This window comes from Sphaeramia orbicularis, chromosome 5 (genome assembly GCF_902148855.1).
Source record: "Sphaeramia orbicularis chromosome 5, fSphaOr1.1, whole genome shotgun sequence".
Taxonomy (NCBI): Eukaryota; Metazoa; Chordata; class Actinopteri; order Kurtiformes; family Apogonidae; genus Sphaeramia; species Sphaeramia orbicularis.
The window spans coordinates 36,780,453-36,804,756 of NC_043961.1; the positions used below are offsets into that span (position 1 = coordinate 36,780,453).

The 24,304-nt window shown below is 37.1% G+C and overlaps 1 protein-coding gene across 1 annotated transcript; it reads right to left on the bottom strand.

Annotated features, from left to right (window-relative positions):
* Window positions 1–953: 953 nt before the first annotated feature.
* Window positions 954–24,304, bottom strand: nckap1l (NCK associated protein 1 like). Its single transcript, XM_030135429.1, has 31 exons — window positions 24,139–24,304; window positions 22,693–22,803; window positions 22,484–22,576; window positions 21,901–21,957; window positions 21,076–21,218; window positions 20,616–20,706; window positions 19,954–20,091; window positions 19,220–19,268; window positions 18,762–18,918; window positions 17,504–17,560; window positions 17,290–17,386; window positions 16,889–16,998; window positions 16,413–16,545; window positions 14,888–14,969; window positions 14,537–14,595; window positions 14,318–14,463; window positions 14,098–14,230; window positions 13,690–13,809; window positions 13,202–13,341; window positions 12,459–12,590; window positions 11,326–11,544; window positions 10,977–11,107; window positions 8,926–9,023; window positions 7,716–7,809; window positions 6,301–6,383; window positions 5,873–5,953; window positions 3,058–3,151; window positions 2,840–2,956; window positions 2,112–2,221; window positions 1,745–1,834; window positions 954–1,521 (listed from the first exon to the last, which is right to left on the bottom strand). Exons 1-31 carry the CDS (start codon window positions 24,226–24,228, stop codon window positions 1,405–1,407), a joined length of 3,372 nt encoding a protein of 1,123 aa, XP_029991289.1. The 5' UTR covers window positions 24,229–24,304; the 3' UTR covers window positions 954–1,404.

Below are 24,304 nucleotides of genomic sequence, written 5' to 3' on the forward strand. Positions count from 1 at the left end.
CAGTTTATAATTAATTATTCCTTTTGCCATTCTACCATTAATTCATACAGTTTCACATTTTGACCCAATAATGTGTTTTGGAAACACACTTTTCTTTACTAGTGACCCAAATTTGGAAAAGTGTCACTACTTTTACCCTGAAGTTTTTTTTTGTTTTTTTTCTTGTAGACCAGTATATTGTGCTTTTACCCAGTATTGCCAAGTATTGATTTTTTTTTATAATGATATTTTTATTTTGCCTCAATTTTATTTTCTGTCACATATTTTAAAAACGTCTAATGACCATAACATACATGTTGATCCACTGACACTTAAAATCATTATTATTATTATTATTATTATTATTATTGCTGTTGTTCTTGTTGTTGTTATTATTATTATTATTATTATTATTATTATTATTATTATTATTATTATTATTATTATTATTATCATTATTATTATTATTATTATTATCATTATCATTTAAGCATATTGCCCTGTTTTTATGGTAGTCAACTGTCTATTCATGTATGTACAACGCTGTGTTTCCTGTTGGGGGAATTAAACCTCTGGAGCTCTTATGTGAAGACTGTATTCCATGCCCTGAATAAAACTAGCACACAAACACACACAAACACACACACACTAATGCATGTGAACATTCATATCTCCAGTGTGACAACCAAACAGAACTTCAGCAGAACAGTAAGGGGTGAGAAGGAAGGAAGGAAATGAAAAAAAAAAAAAAAAAAAAAAAACACAGAAAGCGAGGGAAACTACTGGTTACAAACTAAAATCACTAGAAGGCCTTCTAAAATTAGCAATGAGTACTTTCACTTCTGTAAAACAGGAGTGCATTATTGAAACTGTGCATGAAATATCCAGAGAGGATGGGAGGGTAGAGTGAGTGGAGGACAGATTGGAAATAGACAAGGAACACATGCTGAATTTGAGGGAAAAGAAAACAACCAGCGTATTATTATCTTTATTCATGAAAGATTTGCGAGGAAAATATACACACGTTATTAATAAGACAATCAATAAAAATAGCTGCTTAAATGTAGAAACGCTGAAAATATTTGTCTTAGGATGTGATACTGAGAATAAAAATAGTATTTGTTCAAACTGATTTAATACTTGACTGAGTTTACATTTTAACTGTAATACTATTAGACCCAAAGTCAAGTACATGTACAGAAAATAAAATGAGGAAGGACATGTTAAATCTGGGTGCATGAAGAGCAGTAGCAAACAGGAAGCACCGTGAACAAAAACGGTTCAGTTATTCATGGTTACGGTTAAAACCTAGTCTTATGTGCAGAACTGAAAAATGAGAAGTGAAAAACAAGACAGACTTACACTATATATATGTACGCACATCAAAAGCAGTGTTGATTAATTTAATAATGTTTAACAAATATTTCAGCCCAGAGTGATGATGAAGGACCTGTACACCTCTCTGTAGGCGTTTCGGAGCAGAACGTAAGGGAAACAGCTCTCCAGCATGTCTTGACTCAAGAACGGAGACTCCTCCACAATCTATGACAATTACAAGTATTAAACACAATCACAATTACTTAATATTTAGCTTTGAATAAGAAATTATGTTCTATTAAATTTACTGAAGAAGTTAAATATGGAATTACAGATTTTTCAGTAACTATTACCTTACTATTATTATCGTTATCTATTATCTTTTTGTTAACATCTGAATAATCAAGAGTCATGAGTTTTTCATTAAGACCTTACTGTAATAACTCACCATGTGTAAGAGCAAGTAGACGGATTCTCGGTTTTTGATCTCCACTCTCTCCACATTTTGGCCCAACTGAAGCAAAGCAGAGGACGCCATCTGTGGAATAATATTAAATTAAAAACAACTGGAATGACTTTGTACTGAAGGTCATAACTGCAAAAACTGGCAAGCTCTTAAACTCTACGATAGAAATGCAGAAAAACCTGCAAAAGAAACCATTTGTCTCTTATTATATGTCATTTATACAGTAGTTAATGATATTTCTAAAGTAATGTGAAACATGTTGAGATCAAGAAAGCCTATTTGAGAAGACCAAAGTAAACTCTATGAGGATAAAATAGTAAATAACTGTTCTGAAATATTTGCTACTCACCAGTAGAAACTCTTTGAGGTGCTGCATAATGTTCTTGTTCTGGACGGTGAACATGGCAGCTGCCACCTGGTTGATAGCTGTAGCTAGACAGTGGATGTTGTTGTTGTGGCCTTGCAAAATGAAAACAAAACTCATTTCAGAAACATAAACACCTGAGTGCTAAAAATATAGAACAGATTAGAATTTTCTATAGCTGGAAAAGAGGATGTTTTTATGACTCTATAATTACAGAAATTTTCTTAATGATCCAAAACACTAAGAGGAAGTATACTAAGCATGTTTCCAAAACCTTACCATTGGAAAGTAGAGGAGAAAATAATCACCACCCTGTGCTTTGATAGAAATCTGGGCTATTTACTGCTATTTACTCTTAATGTCACACTCAGGGCACTGGGCCAAGAAATGAGGGTCAACGCGGCCACATGCCAAGAGTAACTGTATCGATGCACGTCAAACAGACTTATCTGTAAACAAATGTCCCTCTTAAAAATGTGTTTCTCATTTACCGACATACTTTTCTTCAGACCACGTCAGTCAGAATGGAAAGTATGAAACACAAAGATGCTAATAAGGCTCATTTTCAGGGTGGAGTACCTTTTTATACACTATCGGCAGCTGCTAAGGAAAGACTGGAAGAAGCAGTCATTAGTGTTCGACTGAGGGCTTATCTTGATTCTAATTACACCCGATGGCTGAAAGTGAGTGGATGAAGAAATAGAAATGTGCACCTCCATGCTCTCGTGTGTAGGAGGAATTGGGGTCCAGGGCCAGACTGGGCAGGGACACAGCGATGTAGACGAGCAGCAAACAGGACAGCTTGTACTCCTCATCAATGGACGTGTTATCTGCAGGGTGTTGGAAGAAAAGATGAAGGAACGCTCTCTTCCTGATGATGAAGCCATTAGAGGGCACCGTTAAGTTTACTGAGGTGACGCTAATGATATACCTGTCTGCATGTTGGCCACAGCTGTGACGAGGGCAGGGTCAATTTCACAGGCGAGTCCTGCTGAAGAGGCCAAGTCGAACACACTCAGAGTCACCTGTAAAGTCACAGAGTATAGAAGGAATCAGACTGAAATAGACTTAGAGGCTGCTGATATGTGATGTGCAAAGCAGTGGAAAAGTGATGAAATGATAACCCATAAAGACCCAGTGCTACTTTTGTGGCAGTTCCCAAATGAATTTTTCTTTCTATTTAACCTTTGTTAAGTGATTTATCGCTATATACCATAATATTATCCTCTATATTTTGCGTTTTTTCAGTCAAAATCAGGTATTTTCCTATATTTAATTTACCATTTCAGTGTTTTTCAACCTTGGGGTCGGAACCCCACTTGAGGTTGCCTGGAATTCAAATAGGGTCACCTGAAATTTCTAGTAATTGATAAAAAATGAAAACTTACTAATAAGAATTGACATTATATAGTCTAAATGTTGCCTAAAATTAATGTTTATTTGCAACATATTATAGCAAACTATTACACAATCAAAAACAAATTACTTTTAGCAAATAAAATGTCTCCATTTTGAATGTCTGGGGTCACCTGAAATTTCTAATAATTTATTTTAAAATAAATTTAAACTTACTAATAAAAAAAATTATATTACACAGTCTAAACGTTGTCTAAAATTAATGTTTATTTGCAACATAGTATAGCAAACTATTACATGATAAAAAAAAAAAAAAAAGTTTAGCCAAAAAAAAAGTCTCCATTTTGAAATTCTGGGGTCGCCTGAAATTTGTGATGTTAAAATGGGGCCATGAGCTAAAAAAGGTTGGGAACCACTGTACTATTTAATTTATTATGTACTTTAATCACCATGCTGACATTACATTTAAGGGTTATTATATCAAAAACAGAGAAATTTTAAGAAAAACGGGACTTTTTCGGTCAACTCTATCATTAACTGAATATAAATCAAGTGTATCCATCCACTGTCATTGATCCAACTTCTTGGTTTTACTGGTGATTCAATGTTGCAGAAGATGACAGTGTTTCCACATTCACTACGGAGCCTCTGAACGTCCAAATGGGTCATATCTGATGACCATGAAAAGATGACAAACTGCATTTTACACCAATTATTTCAACACATTGACAGGATTAGTAGTTTTAAAGTTATCAAACATTTTACATCAGTAGATGGTTTTGGTCACTGCTGGATATTTGGGTCTTTATGGGTTAAATCCCTTGTCAAATAGAGTATTTTATGTAAGTAAGAGATAACATAGGAGATAAGAGGCTTTACTCTCATTGTATTTTCATACAATGCAATCTGGATGCACCTCCATAAAAGATACTCTAAAAAGCATTCATACATACATTTAACATATAACATGTAGCACGCAGCACATAACACACAAGTATTGTAATTACTTCAGCAAAGTAATATAAGTTATTATACTGATAGGGAGGTGTCTACTGTATATGTTTAATTTACTACCTTACTGACACATTTCCAACTAAGTAATAAAAAGTTAATTGCATCAAAAGTGTTATAAATGTTCATTTTTGTCTGATTTCAGAGGGAAAATATTGTTAAAATTACCACAAATTACCACCTGCCTTGGAGTAGTTAGAATAATAATTTATCCACTGTTACCCATGAAGTTGGAAAGAAATATTTTTACCTCTTCATGAAATGATTGTGAAAATGTGATTTATTTTTGAAAGATAAAGTGTAACTGGGACTCATTGCACCTGGTCAAAGGCAAAAAAACAACAACAAAGAAACAAAAACTATTCCAATTTTATGGGAAATAGTGTAATATGATGTAGTCAAGTGTAACTGTATTTTAATTAGATAATTTTCCCAATATTTGTAAGTGAATACAACTACACACTTTTGTACACTCCTCAACCACAGATGTGCAATTAAATATAGTGCACAGTTATGTTTTGATACATTTTTGCTTTTTACTGTCCCTGTAACACAGTGACAGACACAGACAGTAGGATACTGGAGTGTGCTGTCCGTTTCATGTGGCGGCCCTAGAAGTGACATACTGTATGTTGTAGAAGGAGTGACACTAAATTAGTGGTGGGTGTCTTTGTCTTGACATACAGGTTTTGATCTTGCCCTATTTCTGGTTGCATGCATGGTTGGCCTGTCTGGGCAGAATGTTTCCACTGATGTGGTTTAGAGTGCAGCGCTGCAACAGCAATCAGACTCTCTCTCACGGAGGCATGAGGAGGCTGCTGACGTCTTTGGGGTTATCCTGGCCCGGGCTATGGCACGGCTGTCATGCTTCACTCAGAGGCCAGACGTAAGTAGGGAGGGGGAGTTCATGAGTCACATGCGCACAGATTGCTCCAAAGGGAGATAAGGAATTTAATTTAGCCTGCTCTAAAAAATTCTGAAATTGGGTATATGTATATGTGGCTCCATCTCGATCTTATTTTACATGCATCACATATACAAGGACGTTTTATTTAAATAACTTGTATGCTGTACTGATTGTGCTATATTTTGCTTTCTTAACCTCTGATGGAAATCAGTCAGTTCCCCAACGTCTTGAATATAAATATACATTTGGATAAATGTCAGTACAATGATATGTCATCATTCTGTAGTGGCATTAAATTTTCCATAGTAAATTATCCCTGTGAAAATAAACTGCCAATATACTGTTGATAAACTGTGAGAAAATGATTCATGCACAGTGAAACTCTGAGTAGTGCATATTTATTCGTCAGTGGGAACGCAATACAATATATCAATGTTTTTTTTTCAGTGTGGAGTTGTTTGTGCTCTTTTACCTTGATGTCGGCTTCAGGTGTGAGGAAGTCCCTCAGACACTCAATGGGTCCCATCAGGTACGGACAATGCTTATGTAGGATCTGCATCATTGGATTATGTGACAAAATATAATTTAGGTCATTTGAAATGAAGAAATATTGCTGTATAAAATATAATATTCAACTGACCAATGTTCACATTTCACCTTCCAAAGGCTTGGAAATCTGCAGCTCTAACTCTTGCTTTTATATCTAACACACTATGACACAAATTTATGCAATTAAACCACTGAAACTTCACCGATAACATCATCATCCTGTCAACTTCTAAACAAGACCCAAGACTCTGACTAATTTCTGGGTAAAGTGACCTATTACACATTATTGGCAACACTTTCATCATAACAAAAACCAAGGAGTCATATTATTGTAAAAAAAATAGTCATTACATCTTTCAGACTGTCCATTGCCATTGATCTGAACGACAGGATAACCCCGATGATCGTCATCCTCTTCAGCACATTTTCTCCTCCTACAGTAAGACACGAATCAGATGAAAGAATAAAGACATGGTGTTAATGTGAAAAACAGATAACAGTGTTCGATAGCGTAATCCCAGTTTTGACACTTTCTTTAGTTTTTATCTGTTTCTTGGTCTTTCACTTTGCTTTCTGATTTCCACTGAATTTTAGTTCAGTTTTACAAGTGCATTTTGTTTTACTTTTAGTTTGAGGAACTTTTAGTATAGTTTTGATGTAGTTTCAGTGTTGATTTTTTAGGGAATTTTGAGGAAGGTGTTGAATTACAGAAACCAGAAAATATAGGATGAATGTATGAAATGTATGAATGTATGAAAATACTTTGTTTATAGAATATAAGAAATAGATATTAAGCAACAATAGCAGTAGAAGAAAATTAAAATGAAACTAAATTGCCTGAAATATGACTTCATTTTAGTTAATGTTTCATTATCGGTTGTAGTTTAATTTAGTTTTTGGTTGTTTTGTTTTTTATTTCAGTCCATGAAATTACTATTATAAATATTTGCTGTGTGGATCTACACTGTAAGCCTGGATAAGTTCAGTTTACTTTAAAAAAAAAATGAGAAAAGTGGTTGCCTTAAAAAAAAAAAGATTAATGAACTTTTGAATAGTTATTACACCTAAATAATTAACTTCAATGCACTAAATTCAGAGTTGATTTAACTAAAAATATTTAGTAATAATAAATAAGCAGTTGATATCACAAAAAATTTAAGTTAAATGTACTTAAAAAGTTAATTAATTATTACTTAATTTTTTTAGGCAACCACTTTTCACATTTTTTTGAAGTAAACTCGACTTATCTGGGTTTACAGTGTAAGAAAATACACAGAATTTCATGAGTGCTACCTCAGAGGGGAAAGGATGTAATGCGTTGTATTGTACATTGTATTGTTATTTGGTGTATTTAGCGCTGCGGCTACTCTGCAGGAATGTATTCATTAATTATTTATTTGTGATTTATCAGTATTTGTTGATTCTAATTGATTGCTCTGAATCATAATCACATGATCTTTAAATTAGCATCTGTGACAACTGTCTGTTCATCTCTCTTTATATAACAAACATAACCTGCTCGTCTGTTGGACAGCCAAAGTCAGGCTTTATATCAGACAGCAGAGACTTGATGACTGCCTCTGCATGGAGCCATTAATCTACACGTTTCCTCACTTCGTCTTTTTCTCAATCCTCTGCTACTTTTCTCCATGATTTGTGTTTTGTTCTTTTACCAATTCCTGATTTAGTCTTTTCTCCTACTACACCTACCTCTACCTTTCACACCTTTCCCTCATTTCAACCACTTTCCTCCCCCCACTTCTCACCTGTCAGTCTCTTTTTAAGACTGGCCATTTCTTCAGGCTTGTCAGAGTTGTTCCTCATCTGCACCAGGACGTCCATATTCTCGATCACCAGTTTCTGACAGAGGAGAAAGAAGTGATAAAAGTGTTTAAAACCACCCGGAGGTGGGAGTAATGGATGAGAGAGGTCATAACTCTGACAGATCTGCCTGACAGTGAGTTCAGAGCTGTAGCTTAGAAACTCCTCGCTTTTATCGTAGGTGTGGATCCTGACTGAAGAGCCTGTTGTGGTGTGTGATGACTCGCTGTTTTTAAAGAAATACAAGAGCTAAATCAGTCAATCCCTGACAAGATCAAGTTAACATGCAAGCTCCTTATGAGGCATCACATTTGTCAGCAAAAAAAGAAGACTCATGTAAATTCATCTTTTTTTTTTTTTTTTTGCTATACAAGAAACGTTGCATAAATCGTATATGTTATATCATCTTTCTCGTGTGAAATCTAACAGTATCAAATGGAAGTTGCATCAAAATATTTAACAAACCATTCTGTTACTAGAAGCAGATTTCCTTAGAAAGTTTTCTGATTAACATCTTTTTCTTTAACCCATAAAGACCCAGTGCTAGTTATGTGGCAGTTCCCAAATAGATTTCTCTCTATATGTAACCTTTCTTTAGTGATTTATCACCATTTATTGTAATATTATCCCCTTTATTTTGAGTTTTTCAGTATAAATCATGCATTTTCCATTATTTAATTCACTGATCATGTAGATGTTCATAAAAGCTTAGATTAAAATTGAGGGTTATTATATCAGACACAGAGAGAAATGAAGAAATAGTGACTTTTTAAGCTAAATCTGTCATTAACTGAACATAAAAACAAGTGTTTCCATCCACTGACATTTATCAAACTCCATAGGTTTTACTGGTGAATCAATGTTAAAAAAAGATGACAATGTTTCCCTGGTAACTACTGAGCCTCTGAATGTCCAACTGGGTCATATCTGATGACCATGATAAGATGATAAACTGCATTTTACACCAATTATTTACATAGATTGATAGGATTAGTGGATCAACAGGTATTAAACAGTTTAGATCAGTAGATGGTTTTGGTCGACAGTGGATGTTTGGTTCTTTATGCATTGAACATCAGGATATTTAATGCTATATAGTCAATTTGCTTCTAGGAAAAGGTTCCTGTTAAAGCCATCTGTGGCGTCATACTTTACCTTCAGCTCGCTGATCTGAGACGTGATGTGCCACATCAGATTCTCACTCAGAAACTTGAGGCCATATGGACCGATTAGCTCCGCCAGGGCGCGTAATTCTGTTTAAAGGGTGTGATATGAATAATTTAACAATGATTAGGGAATCACAGGAAGTCACAGAAGCTTCATTTGAATAGACATGTGTCATCATTAATGAATAAACAGGTTTACATAAATTCACAGAAGAACCCTACGTAGACCCTACGTCTCTATCAGAGAATTAAGAGGACATTAAATTAAATTTGGTTTGTGAGTGGGACTGAATCAGTGACCTAATAGACCTCTCACACATCTCTGCCTAAAAATAGATGAATACGGACATGTGTGGTTAAAAGTGGCAGTGGTTAATGGATGAGCTGGTGACTCACTGGGAGGATGGCAAACACCTCATAGTGAAATAAATATAGACCATAATGACGAAATTGTGAGGGGGTGTGGTGAGGTATAAGTGATTTCCAAGGCACTGTGTCTTTGCATCCTATATGACCGCATCTCTGTGCATGTAATATAGACCATAATATTGTCCTAAGGAGGTTCACTGTTCCCCTAACAGTATAGAGGTGGAGTGGGAGGCAGTGTGGAGGAGAGATAAGTGATGCTAGAATAGTTATGAGGCAGGGACGGAAGAGCGGGGGAGATGCAGTACTGAAGTTTACATTAGCCAGGCAGTGTCAGAATAAACTGCAGTGTGAAAGAAAACACCACCCATCACCACAGTAACAAACCCAAGATCCTCTTCTTGAGCAACAATGTTCCTTCCTCATATTCCTTCCTCATATTCCTTCCTCACGTAGAGTCACAAGAGTGAAGGAGCTCTGCAGTTTATGTTTTTTGAATAGACTGAGTCATCCTTTGGATCTGTGTGTCAAGGATCATTAAACGCTCCTGAACAGGGAAACCTTCTACACTTTTTTGATTCTGTCTAAATGTAGAGTGCATTTCTTCCGTTCTTACTAAGTCAGTCCAGCACTTGTTATCAAAACAGTCCCAGAGAATTGCACATATGGAAAAATCTGCATCTTAGGTTGCACCTATGAAATCCTTCATAATTTGCATTTACTACTAAGCAGTGGTGGCTGGTTCATAAGCATAAAAGCTGTTAAAACAACACCACAAAATAAAAAATAACAACAGTATATATTTAAATCATTATGTACTGTCTCTGTGTCCTGTAGTTCAACTAAGTCAGCGTTTATCGAAAATGTTTTTAACTGTATTCAATGAATTTCTAGACTATGTTTATTTCCTGGTCACAGGGTGATGGTGAAATGAGTGTGTATGCAGTTCCAAAAACCTTTGGAGCTGTGTTCTCATTGGAGGATTAAATATTGTTTTAATATTTGCACTTATGTGATTGGTTGATTTTCACAGGGTTGCCAAAACACTTAGAAAGACATGAAAAACAAACTACAAAATGAATATGAAGCAGATGATAAACCTGTTCCCGATGTAATAGAATTATATCCTCTTCAGTCCATTACATCAGGACAAATACCACTTCACTTTTTGGCTATGTCGGTAACTACATAAATAACGGCTCACTGATGGTCAAGTGGATAGGTTGCAGGTTTGCCATGTGAGATATATGAGGTCAGGTCTGACATGTTAACAATATGGGAAAAAATGCAGTTGGACTGTAGTTAAACATTAAAATTGAAGGCTTATGAGGAGCATTATAAGATGACATTAAATTTTGAACCAAGCAAAGTCACAGCTGTAATATTAATCTGGCTTATGTGTTAAAGTATACTGGTGCAGAAGTGTGACACCAGTTCTGACAGAGGTGGAGGGAACGGATTAAACTAGTAGCATTTGAAAAGAAGTCCATTAACATAATTTTCATAGATAAGATTTTTGTATGATTACAGGAAAAAAAGGCATTTTCTTTTTTTTAAGTGTTCTTGGGAGTCATCAAATGAAAAAGTTGATAGCGACTTAAAAAAGATCAGAAACCATTAAACGACTGATTCAACTTGTTTCTTAACTTTCTGTGTTTGAGCTAAGTTTCTGACCTGATACATCAGAGAACTCCTCTGCTCTAAAACTGGGTTCAGTGTCTGTAGTCTGGTTGACAAAGCAGTGCATCGTAGGACAGTGGACGATGAGGGAGTTACTGGCCTGACGCAAAAGACTCTCCAGGATCCTAGGGTGCACACCAAGCAAAAAAAAATAAATAAATAAACAAACATTACATCCTTAATACAATGTCACACAACACTTGTCTCTATCAAAGAAAACATGAAGGACAGGAAACAATTTCCTACTTGTGTGCTAAATGCATGCTTCCTGGGTCTAAATGATGATTAGTGCATTGCAAATGACACAGTGTGTTGTGTTGTGTGTGGACTGTTCATCACACACCAGTTTGTGTACAGAGTTGTAATGGTCTGTCCCCCACGTGAGTCCAGCGGCTGAGTTTGCTGCAGCAGGACGCTCTTCACCAGCCGGGTGACGTCCACACTGATGTAGCTGGAGAGGCTGTGCAAGCTGGCTGTATAGGCTCTTATCCCTGCCAGGAGGTCCGAGGGGCGGGCTATTTCCTGGGTGGTCTGGTTGTAATTGGCCATTCTCACGATGATCCTAAAGAAACATGTTTTACCAGAGTCACTTATTGATGGCCTGGAGTAGACTGGGGGTGGACAGATGGGATTTAAAACAGTTAAACGAGCCATGGTGGCATGGCACCACTCTCATTAGGTCAGCACATGCACCGCTCTAGGGCTACACTGTCGTTTCATTTATTTATTTTTTTCCATCCTTCTTTCTTTTCCTCTCATCCTGACAGAGCTGTTTTCACAATTACAGCTATAGAGGGACCAATCACTATGAGTATGCTGCTACTCATGGGTGCTAATTTTAGGGTGACAGGGGAGATAATCATCAGCTAAGACAAGGAGACTGAGCAGAGCATATACACAGAAACATGAGGTTGCCCTGGTACCAAGCCTAATCTAAATATGAGTTAACTCTGAAATGACACAGAGCAAGGGAGTGACATGATGAATGTCAGCTTGAATTTTTTTAAGGGGGTACAACACGACTTGACACAGAGGAATCAGATAATAGTATATTGAGTTCATTATAGTGATGGAGCAGACAAGCTTCCCTAATTATCTGGTGGAGAAAAACTCAATGAATAAGTGACAATGTGGACAGAAGGCATCTTGGAGTACTTTTGAGGTTTCCCAGTGCTCTGTCACGGCATGTCAGGGTGACTTGACATTTTTACAGCCTCAACTCTGTGTGGAGGCCAGCCTACTGCACCATAAACATATGTGTGCTAAAACTGCCAGTAATTACCATGATAAAAACAATTAAATTGAAATGGCTTGACAAACAATTATGCCATTACATATTGCACATTTATACAGTGAGTAACTAGCATACTACTGATTCTTTTTATGGTGAAAGTCGGTTTTATTTAATCCCTAAATGCAACTCCAGGTACTTTTTATACACATCTCTGTATCGTCTGCATATATCATTCAGCATACTCAGCAAGGCGTGTCTCCAGATGTGAAAGCAGGAACTCCGTGGGAACAACGATGTGGTCGAAGACAATAAAGTCAGTGCAGAGGCTGTAGGTGGAGCAGAGCTCTGTCAGCATCAGATGCATCTTGTCCACGCTGTAAAGTAAAATAAGAGAGAGGAGGAAAGATGTAAGTCTGTGAAGCTTAGTGCAAATATTTTAGCTTCTTTCAGACTAATACAGTTAGAAATATGTTTAGCAATAGTAAAATATATTCCCAGACTAAGATAGAGCAGATAGGCACTAAAAGAAGGGAGAAAGACAGAATTATAGCTGTGCAGACGATAGCCAGAGCAAAATAAAAACTGCTCCAATTTAGTATTTCTCTCATAGATTGAGTGTATGATTCAGTCAACTATGGGTTTGCCTCTGAGTTTACAAACACTGTCATCATTTATTCCTGATATCTTTAGAGCAGAAATGTATGATTTTTTGAAGGAAATCATGTTTAAAATGTCAAGAGATGCAGTTTTTCTATCAGCATTAACTACATCAAACTAAACCTAACCTTTTGTCACTGCTGCCATGCAACGTGTGCCCTTTAAAACCAGAATAAATTCTAATAATATTACTTCACGTCTCCAGAAAATAGGGAAGTACAGAGTTCACACGCCTGTCAACTCAAACTAATTAATAAAGAAGGAGGTAAAATAACATAAGAGAAAGGAAGACACTTATATAACTAGTGAAACAAAGACAGGAGCTGACTTGGTGGCGACAGTCCGGTCTTTCCTCAGGCTTTCAGCCCCTGGTTTTTCTTTTTGGACTTCTCCCTTCTTTGGCACTGGCTTCTTTTGCTTTCTATGCCGAGCAGCGCTGATGGACTCAGCACAGTGCTTGGGCAGCAACTAATGAGTTATTGAGTGGAAAGAGATGGATGTAGAGAAGGGTGACAGACACAGAAGAAGACACATTTAGTACAGGGAGCAAATAATGGGTGACAAACAGGGGAATTTGCATTTTTCTGAGAAGGCCTCACAAAATAAACAGTTTCATTATATTTTCCTTAGTGGATTACAAAAAAAACAGCATTAATCAGCAAAGTTCAAGACCTGAGTTATCATTTAATTCTAATACTGAGGACAAAACCTACCAATGCCAAACTGCTGTCATCATATTTATAGTAGATACTTGCATTTAGAAGAAACAATCTCTAATAGATTATTCAGTTTTCAGATCTGAAACTCAGACTTCACCTGGTCATTCAGGTTACACTGCTCAGCACATATCTCTAAGACAACATTGCTGGTCTGTTTGGCTATCTGCTCCAGGAAGGTCACACAAAGGCGTAGACTTTTCTTCTCCATTGTCTCTGCCTGAACACATAAACATGCAGTGTACATATATGTGACTACACAACAAAAAAATCAATATATATGAAAGGAAAGTCATAAATTATAAACTCAATTTATCAATAGTATCTCCAAGGAAATCCTTTCCTTTGGGTATAAATATGACAAACAGAATGTGTTATGTAGCTGTTATGATTCTGGGGGTGAAGTGAAAGTGTTACATTTCAGCGTTTCCTTAGTGTGTAACTGGTGTCTGCTCTGCCCCTCCCACTGTTGACTGATAGTTTAAGTAACAAATGACTGAACACTGACCTCTTCTGGGCAGTGAGGGTGCCCACACTGGGTGAAGTGGGCACAAACGCAAGGAAAGGACATCAGGTAGCGCTTCATGGTCATCTCCTCACTGCTCTGAGAGAACATCTTCTCAAAGACACGCGGGTAAAAGCTGGGACCAAAGAAGAGTCTGTTCATCAAAAATGTCGACTTTATCTCGAAAAAAATAAACAAAGAGAAAAAGAGACAAAAGACTGACCAGAGTATGGACACCTCAGATGATTCTAGTAGCATTTCTTCCATACTGTCCACCATCTTGGTGTGGAACTGGATCACATTCATCACCTTTGCTAAGTCAGGGTAGTCTTTTATGGGAAGGGGGGCCTTATTCACACTCGTATAGGCCTAAAACAAGACATAGATTTCAATTGTTACATTCATAATTGAATTTGTTATTTGAGTCAATAAACCCGTGTACCTGTAATCTCAGCCAGTCCATTCGAAGTCCTCTGAAGTCAAGCTCTTCTTTATCTTCAACTGCAAAGTAAAATTCAACAAAATATTAGCATAGGTTGTTTTTAGGGTTGATTATTGAGAATTTTACATGTTAATCTTGTCTTCACTGAGCATTATGCATCAAAAACCTGTAAATAATTTCTGTGTAGGAAACTAACTTTTGTTTGCTCTACAGGTTTGCTACCATTGGACTAGAAATCTTAATATTAAAAAGAGGTCTGGCTTCCAGCACAAAACAGACATAAACACATGCATGCACAAATATTACATATTGCACCTTTACAGTGAATTTGTAGTATTTTGTTGCCATTACCTTGCTTGACTGAAAGAGTGGACAAGGTTGAAACGAATGAACTCAACAGCACTGACTCCTCTTCTGGACACACATACATGTTCTGTAGAGAAAGGGGAGTTGAGTGATATCAATACAAGCACTTGTACCATTGTCTATACAGTTTAGTTTTAGTTTTAGTTTAGTTTAGTTTAGTTTATTTCAGACACAGACATAATACCAAACACGTGGAAAAAAAAATAATAATAAACAATACACAAATAAAAAATCAAAAAATAGAAAAAAAGAACAACTGTTGTGCCTGAAAGGGAGTAGGAAGAAGCCACTGCTTATCCAGTCCTACCCCCTGATTCCAGTGCTCAGACTGTTAGTGCTTAATCACTTGATATACAACATAAGATTGTGATTATCCATAAACACACCCCTCCAAACCTGTACACACATACACATAGTCACATACACTTATACATACACACCAATTTATCTCTACAGCTGTACACCAACACACATCTGCACCCCCAGGTTTATACACACACACACCATACAATATAACAACCTGACAATCCAAATAATGATCACACCCTTCCTTGAGCCAGATATTGTGAAAAAAACATATCTTGGTGCATTTTTTTGAATTTTTGAATGTTTGGACACTGCTTGAGGTCTACTCCCAACCCATTCCAAAGCTTGACCCCACACACTGATACACACAAGCTTTTCCTCGTGGTCCTGACTGCTGGGACTTTGAAATTCCCACAATATATAGCACCCACAGCAAGAAAAGGCAGGTTTCAACAAAACCAGTGGGTGAAGAAAATCATAATAACCGACTGAAATGTGAGCGAAAGTACAGTATTCCACTGTTACAGTGAAATAAGAAAACTGCACCATCACAGACACATGAAAATAATTTTTTCCCCCTGGACTTCAAGATTGCTACCTTTCCAGTATTTCTAAGCTCTACTGGCTAATTCAGATACTTGCTGATGTTCAATGTGTTCCAGTTCACAGTTCATGTTCAACATCCTAATTCTCTTATTGATGTACATTCTGAGTGCCTTATTTAGTAAAAACCTCTCAAACTTCAATTCCTGTCTTTGTCTTTTTAATAATAATGATCAAATTTCTGTAGCACATTTCAAGGCACCCAAAGTGCTTTACATTATTGATCCATTATTCATTCACTCTCTGGTGGTGGTAAACCTTGTTTGTGGCCATAGCTGCTGTGGGGCAGGCTGACAGAAGTGTGGCCGCCAATTCGCACTAAACGGCCCCTCCGACCACCCCCGAACATTCATACACCAGTGTGAGTGACATTGGAGGCAAGGTGGGAGAAGTGTCTTGCCCAAGGACACAACAGCACATGACTAGGACAGAGCTGGATTCAAACCCTCAACTCTTCAGTTATTGGACGACCTGCTCTACCTCCTGAGCCATGGCTACCTCATCTGTTATTCCACCTCGTTTTGACCCTAAAACACACAGTAAAGCAAAACCACAGAAGAAAAGGAACACAAGCACATATTCACAGCAGCTTTAATGTTACCTGTATGGTGTCATTGAGCACCAAAGCATCAAACTGCGCCAGGTACTGAACATGGTAACGCTGTACTACATGGTTGAACTTCCTCATCAGGCCTTGTAGCTTCTCCATGTAAAACAACAACTCAGCCATCTGACTGCGAAAAAAAAAAAAAAAAAAAAAAAGAATTGAAACACCAAATACAGAAGCACTACTAACAATGTCGCTTTAGAGATGTGCACAAAATACGCCACTGTAAAATAGTTCAACTCTAGTTATCTAGTTTTTATTCATACATGCAGGAGATCCTAAAATGCAATTGCAAGCAGAGAAAACCTTCAGTAATAGAACAGCTGTTGCTGCTTTTTGGGAATTTAGACTGTTGACTGAGTACCAAAAGAAGATGTTGTTTCTACTGTTACAACTTTTACACACCAATATAAACCAGTGTGACTCAGCCGCTCTACCAGTCCATGCTTTATCTCAGGTGTATGACCTACTTGTCGACGTAGTCTTCAGGTGTCTTTAACTTTGGCATATTCTCAGAGTGTCTGACGAGCCACAGCACCTCATCACGTGAAAATGACAGAGCCATGAAGACAAACAGGGCCTTGGGAGGTTGATTGACAAATGGAGCACAGAAAAAAAGAAGACTTTTAGGAAGACATTTCAGCTACAACTGGTAAAAGCCATGATTACTATGAAATGATGGGTTATTCAAATGAATTTCCCCATGCTATCCAAATATTCCCCAAATACATTAGCAAGTTGGAGGATGGAAACCAGAAGCCATTTTTCAGAAGTCACGTGAACAGAATTTCATTTCGGACAGATAACTTGCAGTAATAAGATGATTTATATTCCACAAGAACCTCTGTCATGGTCATTACTGAGCGTCTACCTTTGGTCCCAGGAGTCCAGGTTCATCCTCTAGTACTTTATATAATTCCTTCATCGCTCCTCTCAGAAACTGCCTTCTCTCTCTGTGCATAGCCCCGCTGTTAATAACATGCACAAAATGTAAAAAAAAAAAAAAAAAAAAAAAAAAAAGTAATTACCACTGGATATTTATGACACAACTTGGTAAAAATTCTGTGGTTTTCCATCAGACTCACCAGTTCACTAAAACATGCTCACGGCATTCTTTGATATCTGCAACTCTTTTGCTATATCTGAAAATAAAACAGGTGAAATTAGATGCTAAATTACAACCTTAAAGCCTCAGTGAACAACAGTTTTGTGTAATTGGGTAAAAATGCCATAATGATCTTTCAGGATATTGTAATTCAAGCTGCATATCAAACCTGTGTCATGTCATAAAATTTGGGGCATAGTTAAATATGAGATTGACAGCTTTAATCACTGCTATACAGTTCTGCAGTTCTACTCATCATAGGAGCAATATGGTAGCTTCCCTAACTGTAAAATTGTGGCTTTCCTTTCCCATGTCTTTTGATTAGGACACAGAGGAGAAAGCTGCAGGAGGAAGGTGTGTATTTTCACATTTTGACTCCATACATGAAAGTAATGTTAACATATTAATTATGACTTAAATGTAATCACTACTACAGGGTATACAATACATTTCCTTCATCACAAAAACAGATTAAACACTCAGAGGCCACTTTATTAGGTACCCCTTGCTAGCACTGGGTGTACCTAACAAAGTGGCCACTGAGTGTATATGCATGGTGCTGCTGTGGCCCATCTGCTCCAAGGTTCAACGTGTTGTACGTTCAGAGAAGCTCTGTATTGGAACCATTGGTTATTTGAGTTACTGTTGCCTTTCTATCAGCCCAAACCAGCCTGGCCTCTGGTATGAGCAAGGCATTTTCGAACTTTTGCACACTGGATAATTTCTCCTTTTTTGGACCACCATCTGTAAACCCTAAAGAAGGCTGTAAGTCAAAATGCCAGTAGATCAGCAGTTTCTGAAATCCTCAGGCCAACTCATCTTGACTCAACCATGTTCAAAGACATTTAAATCATTTTTCCTGCACAGTCTGATGCTGGATTTGAGCTTCAGCAGATCAGTTAGACCAAGTCTGCATTCCTAAATGCATTGGGTTGCTGTGTGATTAGCCTTTTAGATATTTGAGTTGAATAGATATACCTAATAAAGTGGCCAGTGAGTGCATGTCAGACTCATTTTGTTATTTTCTTTATTCCTTATTTTCCCTCATTTTATTATCATACATATTAACAACATCAGCAATTTAGGATACTAAAAAGTTTTGAAAATGTATTGTTGACTAACATAGAAAACACAATATTTTACCTACTAACGGAATAATTTACAACTCAATTCTTTCAGTCCACAGTGTGTATTGTGTACTGTGTATGGTGTACTATGTACTGCATTGCAGCTTTTACCCTTTGAAGCTGTCGAAGAGGTCCTCAGAGACTTTGTGTATGTTGAGTGTTTCATCTCTGGTGAGGGTGAGGTAGAGGCCGCTCCGCAGAGCCATCTTCCACAGCTCCTGAGAGGCCTGGTGGGAATTCAGGCTGCTGTGACACAACAGGAAGCCGACTACAAGAGACAAAGTGATAGTCACAACAGCCACAGTATAGTGGTAAGAACTGCTGCTGCATGCATCTGCATCATTGATGAGGTTAAAAAAAACAAAACAAAAACAAAGCTTGTTTTTTGGAGATGCAAATTTTATCTTTCACATGTCAAAGTTTTGATGAGTTTTGCAAAGCATTTATACAATGACTCGTGATTCCCCGCAGGCTCTTTCATTGAAATGCAGTCTTATAGTTGTCTTTTTTCATAGTGTACCTGCAACATTTTACTTAAATATTTAGGTTTATAGTTGAGAAAAACTTACTAATAATCCATCGTTCCATCACCTCCATAGACAGATATTCACACGCCATCTGTCGAAGAACAACCAGTTGAACTGTATGCAGCAGCCTTTTTTTCTCTTTTTTTGCAATTACACTGCATTTTCATCAATAAGTTAAAAGCAAAAGCTTTCAGTCATTATTTGTATATGAAACCTTATTGCATTGTTTACTTAATAATATGGAGGGAAATGGTATGAAGCAATACACCAGTGTTATTCAGACATGGGGGAGTGTGAATCCTTGGCTTTCAGATGTATTGTGTCTTTTTATAACGTAATAAATGCCTGGAGGCCTGTTCCTTAGTGGTTCCCAGAAGACAAAGCCAGGGCAATAGGGATCATTACATTGCATCACAGTGACATGAAATGGTTGTGTTCAAGATGGTGAAGAGGATGAGTGTGGACGCTGGCCATGCAGAAAATGGAAATGGGTGAAAATGAGAGGTCAAACAGGAGCAAAGAGGTTAAAAGAAGAAAATTCATTTTATAAAGGACAGTTTCATAATGGGAGGTGTGGGAAAAACAGGTGAGAAAGCTACTGGCCTGGAAAGTGACCTGTGCATAACCTGGAAAACTAATATATATGGTATATGGTAACTGAATATTGCCACATCTTCTTTTATTTCTAGGCCTAACATTACTAAATACACTCTTTTTTATCATCATTTACTCCATCTTTCACTGTGTGATAAATAAATAAAGGAGGATAGGCTCACAGTGTCACAGCAGGCAGGGTCCAACATGGTAGCTGGAGCACTCAGCAGGCTGAGGAGCTGGGCGCTACGCCACTGCTCTGCTGGCAGGTTTCTGCGTGGGTATACCATCTTCAGAGACAGCAATGCCGTCGTCACAGACTAGAAGAAGGACAGAGAAGGAGATGATGAGTGTAGGAAATGTATTGTACATTGAATTATTTTAGAAAAGTGATGAGTCAAGTTTTGTTTGCCAGTTTGGAGAAGGCCTTTTTCCTTTCAACAACACACTGCAGCTCTGAACCAGTTGAGGTCAAGAAAAATATTTGTAATAAGTTTATTAAGAAATAACTTGATTGGGCTGCACAGATTGCACTGATCTCCATCCAACTTCATCCAACGCCTTTGAGAAGAGCCAGATGAACACAAATTGTGGACTGTGGCCATATTTACTGAAGCGAATAGGAACAGAATGAAATGTTCAGCAATTTGATTTGGCGTAATGTGGTCTCTAAACACATAAAGAAAAGTGTACAGTCTTAGGGTGGCACACTTTGAGTATACTAGTCCTTTACTGTGTACTGAGTATCACAATATCTCATGAAGGTGCAGACAAACTGTTATGTGATTCTGTTTTGAAAGTGATCTGAATTAGTTTTTTGGACAATAGTGACAGAAAGGTTTACCCTTGTGTGAGGTCCAAATTCCTCAGTAAGCTTCTTCCAGGGATGGTCATACTCTACCAACATCTGCCCAAGCCGTGGATAGGAGGGGTCACTGCAGAATTGATTACAACACACAATGAAAAACAAAGGCACAAGAACAAGAGGAGGAAGTTCTGATTTTATTTTACTGATTACAATTTTAATTATCGCATCATTGTATGCCTCTTATTCTTGCTACAAATGAATTATGAAGGGTAGTTGTGTCAAATGTGACATAAAATGTGTTGTTTTCCCTGTTTGTGTATCAAAAATCTCCCTCTTATTTTGGAGTGAATAATAAGTTTCTGGTGCACAGAATTTAATTTCATTCTAAGAGTCAAAAATTTTGTTGCATTAATAAATGCGAAAACATGAATTGTCTAATCAGTGCATAAAACTTCTTTGCCTTTTTCATACAATGTCTTATTTAATGTTTTCTCACCTGCTCCCATTTGTCATCTCATGAGCACAGTTGAACATGCCCACCAGGGCCTTTTTGTCATCGATGCGAGACAGGGTAATAATAACGGAGGTGTATGTGGTGATCAGGTCCAAGTAGTTCTTGGTGAAGTCAAAGTTAAAAGCCTGAAAATAAAGAAACATTTAGCTTTTGATACTGCTGTGTCAGTGTTGGTCAAGGGGGTTTTAAATATGTACATTAATAATCACTAAGGGAGATATAAAAGACAGTTGAGTGGGGCAGCGAAAGACAGTTTTCAGTATATCTGTCCATTTTAAAACAGACTAAAAATGTGAAATACTGTTTATTTAATGAACAATGTGTTACCACAGTAGTAACTAAAATTAAAAGGCCCAATGTGCGAGTCATTATTTATTACAGTGAATAAGTCTGAGGCTGTTGCACCACTGGGATGCTTCCAGAGTAAACACAGTAAGATGCTGCACGAAAATACTCCCATTAAGTGCACAGATCTTACCATAGGAGACACAGATCAGTGAAATGTACAGTAGAATATGCATTAGGCATAAAATATGCCATTTTAATTATGGTAGTAAAATAAAACTGACAAAACAGAGTAGTACAAACAGGAGGAGGCAGAGATGGCAAAGAGAGAAAACAGCATATATTGCAGACTAAAAACAGAATGTAACGGGTTGGCACGAACAACATATTAACAGATAATGTTATTTACCATATAAACAGAGGCAGTGTGAGATGCTTAGATTATCAACAGATGGTGGGAGCAACTTCAGTCTTTGTCCTGACTTTAAAAACTTAAGAACAAAAAACACCATTTATACTTACAATATCAAAAAAACACTGGCAGGCATCTATGGTGTTCAGCAGCTCATACACATGGTCCTGAATAAAGATAAGACACAAATGAGAGACATAACCTATGTAAAACAGTATTTCATGTGATGAACATATTATCATTTTTATAGACTTCATGCCTTTATAATCATACATATATTTGCATTTTACTTGAACATTGATATTAAGTTATTTGCTGTCTTATATCGGTAATGTATTGACCTGACTGCGACCCCATCACAGAAATATGCAAATGACCAGCAAGGAGTAACCAATAAACTACACGGGGGATGCACTCAGCCCTCAATATTTGGAATGAAATGGAATGTTTACTATATCAGTATAAACCACTTTATATGCAGATTCATACTGGAAGGCGATAATGTCTAAAATAATGAGAAAGATATAGAGAATTCTGCCAATGCATTTCAGTATGAAAACAATAATGACTAGTTTTGATTATTTTTAGTTTTTTTGTTTTTTTTTAATATGGACATATGTTTTGTTTCAGCAAAATTTTATGCCCTTTGTGCCAAAATTTTTTTATAAATAAGTAAAAGAAAAGGTATATCACCCTGAACTCTATGACATCCAGGAAGGAGTCATAGTAGGTTGAAGTGGCTGTCAACACTTCAGATTTCTGTCGCTGAATACAGGTCAGATTTTGCTGCAACACACAAAAGACAACATATTTATTGCTGGTAATTATTCTCGCTTTATAAAAGCAAACCAAAAGCACATCTTTCTATTATAAACCTTTGCCAAAGCTGCATTCAGACTTACAATATTCCCTCTGAAGTCGATGTTGGGGAACTTTTTATTGATGTACTTGATGGCGGGCTCCATGACTTTATCTGTCAGGATGGAAGGACGTAGTTTTGGGTCTGCACATGTCTAGAACAGATGAAGGACAGTGAGAAGATGTGATGTGTACAGTTTGTGCGATGGATTTGTTATCTTTGACCTTTTTGATAAATCCTATATTTTCCGCACATGTTGTACGTTGTGTTGATATTGTTTGCAGTTTCTCCTGAACATGATTTTATTGTAATTTATACATTCTGAGTGGTTCTTAGAAAACAGGGCTGTCAGCAGAAAGTCAGTAAATCCTGATACTGACTGTAAAAAAAAATCTGTGCAGAGTGAATAAAATGGTCCCTCCCTCAAGGTGACCCTGATAGTTAACATCCAGCTGCTCCCATGTGAAGCTCACAGCGTTAGATTGTGTACTATCTCCCATGTGTGAAGTCTAACTGCAAAAACCACATGCATCATCAGCAAATCTTAAATAGGTGAGGTTTAAAAACAGCTCCCTGCATACTGTACAGTGCACACACAGAGATGCTCACACTGTGTCAGAAAGAGATATGTGTGTTTCGCATTAAATGTTATTTCTCATGCGAACACTAGGAGAATGTCACTTCCTGAATGAGCAAATGTCTGGCGTGCAAATACACCAATCAGTCCATCACTGCTGTCACTTGACGATATATTGAACACGCCGACAAGGTGACGGTTGAAGGTTAAACGATCAGACGGGGTTATTACATGTTAGTGTGGTTCACATGTGAGTTTCAGCATTCAGTTGAAAATAACTGAAACCTGAGGTGACTGACAGCTCAGACTGACTTCCTGTTTGCACTTCCTCTTTGGAGAAATAAGCTCAGGGAAGGCAGTTCTATCTATACAACTCAGCAAGTGTACACAAATAACTTTTTTCTGCTGACATACACTTATTTCTACTTATCATATCATTACTTCAGTTTAAGTGTCAGGAGTTTCTGACTAAAACATTAAGGTTTCTCAAAAATATCTAGGTTATAATTTTAAGCTTTATTGTTATGTTAATACCATTTAAACACAAGATGAAGTATCTTAATATATATGGGTTAAAATATCTACATTTTAATTTAAATAAAATATCATTCATCTTCATACTGTATATATAGAGATGTATATTGTCCAATCTATCCAACCAGGTCTTCTTTCTGTTTATACAGTCATGTAGAAAGTGAAAATAGAAATGTCTATATACATATTTTAAAATCAGACTTAACCATCACTTTGTACCACCAATTAATAACAATTGGCTTTATTTCTTATTTGTCTTCTTGTATCTGTGAGAAGATACATATTTTGAGAAAATCACCATTTATATATGTCATAAAAAGTTGAGTTCCCTTTTTCTCGTCTCTGCTTCTCGCCCTAAGCCTGTCTATCCTCCCTCACCTTCTTTATGTAGTTCATGCGTATCAGCACCCCATTTCCCCTCTCATTGAGGATGGTGAGTTTTTCAGCCAGTTTCTGCTGGTAGTCCATGGCTCCAACTGCACCTCTCGCTCCGTTGAAGCCTTGGCCTCCTGGTCCTCTGTTGTCTTGAACCCTCAGAGGAAAC